A 12321-nucleotide genomic window follows, 5' to 3' on the forward strand; every position below is an offset into this window, starting at 1 on the left:
TAGATTTCATTCAAAATTCCTAACTTAACAGAACTAACATTTTATAAAAGCACATAAGCTAAATAAGTAGCAGCAAAACTGCCTCACTTATCCAGCAATCTTATAACAGTGGAATTCAGTTAAGTTATGGTTACCTGCATTAGAAATACTTTCCATCTAAGTATTTCCCAAGTGTTTTTTGATATCATTCTAATTCTATATGAGTGAATACAAACTTGGTAACTATTAAGAAATCGCCAGTGGCATAATACTAATCATCCAAACTCCCATGAGTTAGAGTTAAGAAAACTTCTTTTTCTAATAATTTGGATTTCCAGAGAAAATGAGATTTCTTGGAAGTTTAGTTTTTTCCAAAGTTTTATTTAGATATTATTTTTGTAATCAGATAAACTAAATTAAGACCCAGTCCCATTCCTTCTTAGCTGAATAAATTCAAACAAGAGTTTAATTTCCCCAAATCCTAGTTCTTCCCCTACAACATGAGGATAGTAATGCTCACAAAGAAAGACGGTAACCAAAGGTGAAATGTGATAACGTATAGTGAGCTAGATAGAGTGGTGCAGGGTACAGTCACTACGCAGTAAGGGAAGGCCACTATTAGCATGACTGTGACTGAGATTTTATTAACTAACCTTTTGCCCTATTAATTTCATGACCTCTTCTTTAAATAGGTAAGTGTCAGAAGAAGAACCTATAATGTCAATGTGTGTCTTATAAAAATTAGTCAGAACCCTATGGTATCTTGATTGTAGTTGTTCACATGCCCATTCAATATTTCTCTTCTCTCTCTTTTCCTTTCCTCCCAAAATAAATGTCTCTTTCCTGAGCCGAAAGTGAAGAGCCTGGGTCCATTTCTCAAGGAGCTCCTTCACGTGCCGCGCACTGCTTGGTCCAGAACCAGCTTGAGCATTTGCCAGATAAATGGTGGTGACATCACCATCCACCCTCTCCTGACTTAGAATATTGAATTTGTTCAATGTGGTTTCATAAAACTCACACCTCCATTTCAGGTAAAGGAAGACATCTGTATCCATCACAATCATTTCTGGGCTTCTAGCAGTCTCAAGTACTAAGGTCCTGAGCGTCTCCACCATGTTATCACCTTTCGGTAGACTCCTTTCGGGGCTTTGTCTGTCCTGTTTTCTCCCTTCACTCATAAAATTCTTGTTTTTTTCTAAAAGAGAACTTGCTTTTGATAGCAAAGACTCTTTGAGCTTCTTGATAGCCAGAAATGATCCTTCCACAGAGATTCTTCCTCTGGGTCCCAAAGGACTGAAGTTTAAAGTTGGGATCATCTTTTTCAGGTCCATTACCAGGCTTTCTAGTATTATCTGACCCCGAAAAACAGAAAGATCAAGGGTAGCCTTCACAGAGCTGAAGACCTAAAATTAAAAAGAGAAATTAAAACAGCACAGCCTAGCACAGCCTACTGAGGCAAACGACATAAACAAATTCATTTTCTGCCACCTTCTTGTCACCACAGCAGTCGCTCTAACTCAGACCCTAATGACTAAACCCAGATTTCCTGGCTTCTCACACCAGGCAGCCCATCCATGGAGCCCAGGTTGTTCAGTTTGGGATTCATAGTCCCTTGTTACATACCCTAAAACAGAAGCAGACAAATCATTTTTAGAGGCAAATTGCTATTCTGAAACACAGTCTCTTACAGAACACATAAGTATAAACTGTTCTGGTTCCATTCTACAAGTCCCTCTAGAGTCATCCCCACCCTTCCTTTCTGCTTTGAAGTTCTTCAGATGGTGGCAAGAATGCTGGGTTTCTTGCAGAATCCAGTTTATAAATCAACACTTTCAATTTTAACTTTTCCTCTTATTCCTACCTTTCCTGCCCTTCCAAAACTCCTTTTTAGTCTGAATCTTAATTTTTTTTTTCTCCAAAATAAATCTCTAGGTAGGTACCTGATGTTATCTATGACAGCACAAAAGTTCACTGTCACTTTAAAAGCATTAAGGAGGACACAGAGAAATATAAAAACAAAACTTCAAGAAGCAGGTCTTTAGTACTGAACCGATTCAGGTTAGGGAGGTTAAGCCATGGAATGAGAGCACTTTGTGTCTCCTCACATAGGAAAGTCATCACAGGATTAATAGGACCAGAACTCCCAGCACACCCTCAGCTCACACCTTACCTTTTCACTAAAGTGAGAGACTGTGAGTTGAGCATGTACTGTCTTCTGAATTGCTAGATGGTGTTTATTTCGTCTGACAACATTCTCTGCAACTAGGTGAAAACAGCATCAAAAGTGTTTGTGGCATAACATGAATCATTACTGTAACTCATAAAAACAGAGATGCTTGATTCTATTATTTAAAAAGTCTAAGTTTTTCCTACATTTTTCCTCTAAATTCAACATTCAAATAACTTTTTCTTTACACTTGAACATATTAAAGTTCACTTCATGTGTTAATGTTTCTAATCATATTTTTTAAAACACACATAGGCCAGGCACGGCAACTCAGGAGGCTGAGGCAGGAGGATTGCAGGTTTGGGGCCAACCTCAGCAACTTAGCAAGACCGTGTTTCAAAATAAAAAATAAAAAGGACTGGGGAAGTAACTCATTGGTAAAGAACCCCTGGGTTAAATTCCCAATGCCAAAACACACACAAAAACATGCACACATACATATATGAATAGAAAACAAATACCCAAGAATTAATCCCCCATTCTGCTAATTCTGGTCAAAGGGACCTGCACCTCTGTGAATCCAGGGTTCCACATGTCCTGGTTTTCCTCCTAATTCACTAGCTCCTTTGCTACTTCTCCATCTCTTCCATTCTCTAGATGTTGGAAAGTCCCAGACCTCAGTCCTCAAACTTCTTTGCTAACCTACATCCACCTCCTGGTCAGTTCAACACTTCCCACAGCCTTAGACACTATCTCTAAATGCCTTGCTTCCAAAATTCTATCTCTGCTCCATCATCTTAAAAGATGCTTCGCTGACCCATACTCAACTCTTGATAACTATCCCCCTCCTAAACATACTCCATTCAACCTTCCCAGCTCAGAAATTGACATTAATCCACCAGCATATCCCAAATGCCCACCAGAGCTCATCAGCTGCCCTACTGCACCTCTCCAAAGCAGCAGTGGCTAGTAGCTCCTATTCCCCACACAGTAGTCAGCTTGAATATCTCAGAAAAGGCAGTCCTGTTTTGTCAATCCTCTGCTCAGAATCCAATCCTCTACCAGAATAAAATCCAGACACCCTGCCTTGACCCATAAGCTACTTAGCAAAAACTGGCCCCAGCTCCCGTCTAACCACATCTACTGTCTGCCCTGCCCCTGGTCCCACTCTCTTAAAACTCCAGCCATACAGCCTCCTTGCTGTTCCTCTAAATGTCCAGCATGCTTCCCCTGCAGAATTTTTACCTGTCCTTCACCTGGCCTAGAATGTTTTTCCCACTTACCTGCAGGATTAATTCCCTTACTTCATTCAGGTCTCTGCTCAAATGTCACCTAAACAGATGACATCAGGGCTGTAGGTATAGCTCAGCAGTAGAGCCCTTACCTAGCATGTGAAAGGCCTTTGGACTTGATTCCCAGCACCACCAAATTACATTTATAGTTGTAAAAGTGTTTTCCTACCCACTCTATCTAAAACAGCACCATTCATCATGTTTTCTCTCTATTCTCCCTTATATGTTTTCATAGCAATTTAGTGTCCTCTGAAGACCCAACTGTATCCCCTATGTCAGGGATGGGGCTGGAGAATAGGATAGCTCAGTCTTAGCTCAGATCCAAACCGTATTTCTCAATTCAACTTGGCAAGTCATGAAGTGGATGCTGTGTCAGAATCGCCATATGATAGTTTCAAGACAGAGCAGTAGAGGGTGTAATTATATTGTTGAAGGCATCTCAAAATCCCAAAGTAGTTATCTTGTTTATGGGATTATGTACCATTTAAGTGAGGATTTTTTCTTCATTTTTCTGCATTTTGCAAGTTTCCTATAATACTGGTATCCCAAGATACATTCAAAGTATAAGAGAAAAGAAGCCTTCAAAAATTTGCCAGTTACTAACAACTTTATCATGAGTCATTTTCATACATTTTTGCTCATATACCATGTTGGCCACTTTCATGTTCAGAATAGAATAATTTTAAGGCTACTTCAAATTTTATCAATTCCATGAATCATTTCAAGAAAATATAATTGTAATTTCATTGAATAAGTTATTTCTAAGATTATAAAACTTTGATTTGGAAATACCTTTTTTTTCTTTGAGTATTACATATGCAACTCCTTTGGTTTTTGTTGGATATATCACATCTTCAATGTCTCCACCATCATTATTAACGTCTTGGAAGTATCTTTCCACTAACGTGGTCAGCAACTGATCACTTAAAAGGCCAACAGGAAGACCAGCAACTACAATGGTTCTTTCAAAAGCTTTGGATTTCTTGACTTTTGAAACTGAGGCCTGTAAGAGAAAAAGTAGGATACTATTAAAAACATAAGCTCTACTTAATGAAGGTGGGATCACATGAAGTAAAAAAGTGGGGGTGGGGAGGGGAGACAAAGGGAAACAACTAGTGAATAGAGTTGACCAAATTATGCCATGTGCATGCATGACTATATCACAGTGCATTCCAATGTATATATATCTATAATGCACCAATTAAAATATAAATACATAGAAGGATGTATTTATAATACATAGAGTAGAGGAAGGGGATGATGGCACTGGGGATTGAAATGGAACAAAGTATGCTCTAAGCATCTATGAATATGTCAAAATGAGCCCGCTATTATGTATAACTATAATGCACTAAAAAAATTTTTAAATTAATAAGTTTTTAGCGAGGCATGGTGGTGCACTTAATCCCAGTCACTTGGTAGGCTGAGGCAGGAGGATTATGAGTTTAAAGCCAGCCTCAGAAATTTAGTGAGGCCCTGAGCAATTAAGTGAGATCCTGTCTCAAAATAAAACTTTTAAAGGGCTGGGGATGTGCCTCTGTGGTTAAGTACCACTGAGTTCAATCCCTGGACCAAAAAGAAAAAAAAAACAGTTTTTAAAAAGTAAAAAGAATTTTAAAAAACCAACAGGAAGACCAGCAACTACAATAGTTCTTTCAGAAGATTTGGATTTCCCAAGAGTCAAAACAGATGCCTATAAGAGAAACAGTTATATTATGAATATATTTTAAAATATACTTAATGAAACTGTCATCACATAAAGTAGAAGACAATATCTTACTCAATAAAGGCAACAGTGTAACTAGTTGATACTTTTTAAAAAGGGAATAGATCTTTGCCTTACACCATCTACCAACATAAACTATAGTTGAATTTGAAAGTTAAATGTAAAAAATGATCCCTTTTTTTTTTTTTAAGTAAGTGAGAAATATTGGATAATAGTTGATTTTAGGAAAGCCTAAAAATAATAGAAAACATTAGGAAATATGGGCTGGGGAGATAGCTCAGCTGGTAGAGTACTTGCCTCACAAGCACTAAGGCCCTGAGTTCAATCCCCAGTACCACAAAAAAAAAAAAAAAAAAAAAAAAGAAAGTTAGGAAATATAAATTTCAAAAATTAAAATGTAAAAAAAGATAATCAAATAACCATAAAGTAGTAATTTGAAGAGTCGCTGTATGTTTTATGGATTGTAGATTCCAAAGTACTTTAATAAGCCAGTAACAAACGCGTCCCTTTTATTATCAGAATCAGGGGGAAATTACCATTAAAAAAAACAAAACCCTAGGAGTAACAAGGGTGCTATAGTGGAGTAAGTCCCATCTTGCAGCAGATATCGGAGATGAAATCCAGCCTTAGAAAGAGTGTACGCTATCGTAGCCACTGGGCTGGGCACAGGGTACCAACTGTGCTGGGTTCCCTCTCTTCAAACTTCTAAAATTACCCAAATAAAGGGCTTCTAATTAAAGTCTTCATTTGCTCCTCAGTCCCATTTAGGGAAGTGGAACTGTGAGCGCCTCCCAATGCTTACACAGTTAGTCCAGCCTGCACAACAAAGGGACTACATGAGGGTGGACAGGATGGCTCACAGGCCTGAGGGATGGCTAACTGACCGCATAGGAGCTCAGGACTCTCGGTCAACAGGACTCTGTACTTAGAATCAGACTCCACAGGGATGGGCAAACGACTTCTGGACTCCCCGGAGGTAAGACAACAGTTTAAGCACACATACAGTGTCCTGTCCATTACAAGAGCTCCTAAAGATGAGAATAAAAGAATAAACTCAGAGTGAAGCAATCGGTGTGAGAGATTTCAACCAATTTCTGAAAGACTGAAAATACACAGGAGAATACGGAAGAATAAGACAGAGACAAGCAGCTAACCCAGAATAAGCAAATAGATGTTGCAGGGTAATGGTGACAATAGGCACAGAAGAACCTCGGAAATGGAAAAAGGAACCAAAACAAGAGATTGTTGGAAGGTTATTGGTTAAAAAACTGCCCCAGCATCTCCCCACGTTGCCAGCTCCCAATCTTTCTACACATAACACACTACACTGAAGGCAGCTGGGACAGAACATCAGGAAGGGAAATGAGGATTATTTTACTGAAGAAGAGGAAGGGGGGCACGAGGGGATGGGAAGCAGGGGATCGAAAGGAAGAGACTAAATGGAACACTCTAGAGAAAACTTGACAAGCCAGCCTGGGTACCCTGAACAAGTCTTCCTCCCATTTCTGGCATTTAAAGGCTCCCCAGCTTAAAGATCATAAGCAAACAGTGTGGCATGATTTCAAGTAAATTACAGCATACAAAAAGAAAAAGGAAAATCCATTTCACCCAGCTGCTAAAAACATTTTACTGAACATAGAAAAGGGAAAATACACGTGATATTGGACCAAAAGGAGAAAAATAATCATAGCACGCAATGAAACCCCACTATAAACAGCATTTACTATTCACAATGCACTATTATTCATTTTAAACTTTTCAACTGAACTTGCTATCTTCAAAATATCAAAGATTTAAATAATGGTTACAGAATAAAATGGAAATGCTCAACTCTGTCAATGCAGGAATAAAGGCAGAGCTAACAGCAGTTGAGGAAAAAAAAGAATCTCTTACATTACAGAGAATCATGTAGTAGTACCCACATTTTAAGTCTTTTACAGAAGTTACAAAAATACCCCATAGAAGAATTAAAAGAAGAATAAAAATAATATTACAAATTTCAAACTTGAAAGGCAAAGAAAGAAGTCAGAAGTTACCTAAGAGAAAGCTTTATTTATCATAGTGGTATTTGACAGAAAACGATTAAGTCAATGATGACTGTCCTATGTACTCTCTCAGCATCTGGTAATCAGCTGGTAGCTCCTAAAATAAAGTACAAAAATGTACCTGTCTGATGAAGTGGTGTTTTAAAATTCACATCTGAATGCACCTGAATTTTTTTAGACTATATACTATTTTGTCAATTAATACTAGCAAATACTGTATTAATTAAACGTGTTCAATGCCTGGCAACATTCTGGTTATCAGAGATGATACACACAAAGAAATAAATTTGCCCCTTGCCCTGAAATTCAGTTCCCCCACAAAATATAATTCATTATGTATAGGGCACATGGATGGGCTTTAGGATTAAGACTATAAAAAGCAGTGGGGGTGGGGGGTCTTATATGGAAAAGAAGGAGACAGACACATAAATAGATCTTTTCAAAGGAGCTTGGTATTCTCAAAAGAAGTAGATCTATTGCTTTAAGGAGGGAAGCAGGCCAACCCACTATTTTAGAAGGACACAGACCATCCACAATAAAATCCTACAATTATAATAAATGCCATCCAGAATTAAGAAGTAAGGTTAATTAATTCTGGCTAAAGGAGTATGGAAAAGGCTCCACAAAAGAGTGATTTTTAAGGCTGAGGTCAAATTTGAATTGATGAGACAAAGACACTAAGAAAAGTTGGGGGGGCTTGAAACTGGCTCTTGTTGATATATATGTAGGACAAAGGGAATGTTTCTCGAAAACAAAATGAGTAAAACTCTATTGGCTATTTGTTTTGGGAGATACTTTTAAGGATGAAAATCATTTACCTAGATTGAACAGTGAAACAGCAAAAACATACCAGATGGTAAGTGTGCCTACAGGCATCCTATTCCCAAGTGGTACAATACAATTTTCCCAAGACAATTCTCCCTTACAAGAGAAAAAAAATGACCAAAGAGATTTTTTTCAGATTTTTTTCAGATTTTTCAGATTTTTTTTATTTCTTAAGATTTGTAATGATACAACATCCAGCCTAACAATCCCCACCAGCCTCAATGTGTAAGTGGCTGGAGAATTTGCTCTTCATTAATGTCCAAAACATTTTTTCAATCACTTTAAATTCAAAAGATCACACTCTACCTCTATGCCCTCATCAATACTAATATTATATTTCTTTACTCAAATGTCTGTACACAATTTAATCAAAGGAAATTTCTGAGCTGGTATTTTTAGGAGAGAAAACAAGTGTCTTATTTTCTAACAATTAAGACTTTTTATAAATTATCTCATGATTATTTCAATGACCTGCCAGTATTCTTCCTTAACCTTCTTTTATATGTTTGAGAAAGTGTTGCTAACATATATAATTCTGCTGAGGTCCGTTATGAACAATGAGAATAACTAATCTCTTCTATCCAAGATTAGGAAGGAAAAGAAATATCCTGGAGAAAGAAGTTGAAGGATTTTGAAACAAGAACAGCATTGAAGTCAAGAGATATTAAGGTGATGGCACTTTTTCCTCTATCAACGTTCTTTTAAGAGGCTTTTGGCCATGAGAATGCAAAAAGGTATAAAGAAAAACTTTATTTAAGTAAGGAACTAAAGAGAAATAATTGGAAGATTCATTCGCTGCATTTATGTAAACGTCTTTTCTCAAAATTAGTTGTTTATTTTCAATGACTATGCCTTTACTTTCAACAGGTAAACAAAAGCGCATATGCATCTCACAATTGTTTTTACATTTCCAGGATTCAGGGATTTCAGACCAGAAAGCAAAGGCTCTGCCACAGCTTTCAAACACTTGATAGAGGGAAAAACACACGCACGCGCGCAGCCAAGTCTTGAATTTGCAGTTCTTCCTAGCCAGCACAGATGGTGCAAACACTGGGCCTTTGTGTCTCTGGAGAAAGAACTAAGACCACAAAAACGAATTCGCACCACGAGAGACCTCAAGATGCCTCGCTGTGTCCTTGGCTGAATCCGTTCTTAACCAGCTCTTTTAAAAGGAAGTTGTGGCCTTCATTTCTGAGTAATCGCTCCACTTTTGTCCTCCCCGCTCCGCCCACCCCCGCAATCGTGGGAGGACGACAGCTAAGAGCCTTGCAGCCTGCGAAGCGACTCCTCCATAAAACAGCGGTGTCGCCCAGGGCTGGGCAGTGGGCGCCGGAGGTGGCAGCCCGAGTCTGGGCCCTTCCTCCGGCCGCCCGAGGTGAATTTCAGGAAGGCGCGGCACCGCGGCAGGAGCAGGAGCAGGGATCAGGCCCGGGCTCGCGAGATGGGTGGCTCTTGGCTGCCCCGGGAACCCTCTGCGCGTCGCCTCGCCCAGCCGCGCACCCTGGACCGGCCGGCGGGATTCCGCGCCCGCCTGGGGGACTTAGGCGACGCGTGTGCACTGCCCTGCACCACAAAACCCAAAGAAAAATGACTTGCCATGGCGGAGGAGAGACGCGCCCTCAGCGGCCCGGAGAAAGCCCCAAGCTCAGGGGAGCGCGGGCGGCGCGGAGGGCCGAGCAGGCTGGTTTTGGTTTCGTTTTTTCGTTCCCGCTCACTTGGAGACAATACAAGAAAAGGGCGGCCCTTCCATCCCACATGGCTGTTCTATAGCTGGTAGCCTCTAGGTGGGAGCCGGAACTTGGAAGGGCCGCTGGCTCCAGAACAGCGGTCCTCCGTAGTTTCGCAACTTTTGAAAGCACGCTTTCAAAGAGTGACCCGGAGATTCCCGGACAGAAATCTAGCGGTTCTCCGGGTGATTCGCCTGTTCTGAGCTCAGTGGATTCTGGATGCTCCTTCCTAAACCCTCAGTACTTCCCCTACAATCTTCCTGTGTGGTCTGTTCTCCCAGATTGGGACCTCTGAAGTATAGTCCCTGCCAATAGGGAACTGACCACCTATATGCAAATGTAACGTGTCAACATAATTGCTGTCTGCAAAAGTATTAAGCATTGCTGTAGAATTGCACTCAGGCAGTGCTGGACTTCTGAGTCTGGTTCCTGGGGCAAAGGGAATGATATAAATAACAAGCTTCAAAGTCAAATCAAAGAACCAGTGGATAGCAGATGTGAAGAGGTTCAGTCTCACCCCTAGTAAAGACATACACGTTGAAATCACAATGCAATACCATTTTTCCCAACGTTAGACCATCTTGAAAGAACATCAATGTTGTTACAAGTGGTAGGAATATTTCAAAGGATTTCGATCTTTATTGGGGGGTCTGAAAACACAGCACTCCAAAGTATGACTCTTTGGCATGCTGAGTACTTTAAAGGAAGGATGTTGGTTCAGAGAGCCTCAAAAGAAAAAGTCTCTTTGACCTACCTGGGCCCTCCTGTATCCCGCCCCTTTTCTGCCCCTTAGCTAATCACAGAAACTAGAATTTCTCTTCTTCCAGGTGGGTGATGAAAACTAGAACCCCTCTCCCCACAAAGAAGCCACTGAACCCAGAGAAGGACATTCTACCCCTTCTACCTGCTCCCCTGAAGACCCTCATTCCAGAGGGATCCTGCCCTACACCCAGGAGGAAGGAATGCTACACAGGAAAGCCAAGAAGGATCTGAATGGGCTTTGCTGGGCCCCTGGTATTGGGCCAATGTGCTATCATTAGAGAATACCTTTGGTCCAGTCACACTGCATTCTTCATCAAACATAAGCATAAAATAGTTTTCTCTGAGTCTCTGGGTCTTCAATTCTAAATGTTCCTGTCACATAACACTTTGAATAAACTTTTCTCTTAACTTGTGTGTGTGTGTGTGTGTGTGTGTTCTTATAGAAGTGTGACCCTTATGGTGACTCAGTAAACAGTAACCTCACTCCTACACTATAAACATATAAAATGCAAAAAATAAAATGCACATATCCTTAGGCTTAGCAATTCATTTTTAGTAGTGAACCAGAAGTGATAGTACCAAGTGATACTAAGATGTATAAAAAGTTTAATTGTATGGTGCTTTTTATACAGGTAATAATTATTTCTTTTAAAAACTGTGTTCCACTCAATGAATGGAGCTCTTTATTATACAGATGATGGTACTTCACAAGACACAAGGCTATGACGATTTTAAAACAGAATGAGATAAATCTACATGAAATTTAGTTTCTCTCCATACTTACGTATTCAGGTACCCATTTGAATGCCTAATTAAGTATCTAAAATTTAAAGAGCTAAAGTGGAAAGCTATCATGTGATGTAAGAGTTACTGTGTCAATTTGACTGAGCTAAAGAATGTCTAGTAAAATGTTATTTCTGGATATGTTGGTGAATGTATTTCCAGGAGAAATTGGCATTTGAATTGGAAAACTGAGGATCCACCCTCACCAATGTGGGTAGGCAACATCCAACCTTGTGAGGGTTCAAATAGAACATAAAGGTAGAACACTGGTAAATACATTCTTCCTTTTAGAGCAGGAACATCCCTCCTCTGCTCTCAAACATTGGTATTTCTGATTCTTGGGTCTTCAAACTCAAGACTGGAATTTCAGCACCAGCTTTCCCAGGCCTCCAGCTTGCAAGTAGATCATGCGACTTCTCTTCATGAGGCAATCCCTCATAACAAATCTCTACAAATCTATGTATTTCCTATGGGTTCTGTTCCTCTGAAGAACCCTAACACATATGGTCAAATAATTTTCAACAAGAGTACCAAGACCAATTCACTAGGGGAAGGACTATCTGAAGAAGCTGTTGAGTATTCAAAATCTTAAAAATTGTGGTGCCAGAATCAGGTGTTGGCGGCACACGCCAGAGATCCCAGAGACTCAGGAGGCTGAGGCAGAAGGATCAAAAGTTAGCAAGACCCTGATTCAAAATTTTAAAAATATATTTTAAAAAACCAGGAATATAGCTCAGTGGTAAAGCATTCTTGGGTTCAATCCCTAGTTTGAGGTAGGGGGGACTTTGACCAGGAAGTGCACTGAGAAAGGTTTTCAGACTCCAGAACATATTTCAAACACCCTTTCTAGAATTGGCCAAGAAGAATGATTGACAAAGAAGAATGTACAGGAAATATGAGGACAATCAGCAAGAGAAGAATTTCCAGGGAATGAAAGTAGGGCCTAAATCAAAATTCCACACTCTAAGGGTGTGGTGCATGCATCTACTCAAGGAAATTTCAGAATTGCTTTGGT

General features: G+C 39.8%; 1 protein-coding gene across 1 annotated transcript; it reads right to left on the minus strand.

Annotated features, from left to right (window-relative positions):
* Rbm43 (RNA binding motif protein 43) lies at positions 1-9933 on the minus strand. The gene is made up of 4 exons (XM_047545419.1): positions 9631-9933; positions 4231-4441; positions 2150-2241; positions 1-1382 (listed from the first exon to the last, which is right to left on the minus strand). Exons 1-4 carry the CDS (start codon positions 9631-9633, stop codon positions 624-626), a joined length of 1065 nt encoding a protein of 354 aa, XP_047401375.1. The 5' UTR covers positions 9634-9933; the 3' UTR covers positions 1-623.
* Between the last annotated feature and the right edge of the window lie 2388 nt (positions 9934-12321).

This window comes from Sciurus carolinensis, chromosome 3 (genome assembly GCF_902686445.1).
Source record: "Sciurus carolinensis chromosome 3, mSciCar1.2, whole genome shotgun sequence".
NCBI lineage: Eukaryota > Metazoa > Chordata > Mammalia > Rodentia > Sciuridae > Sciurus > Sciurus carolinensis.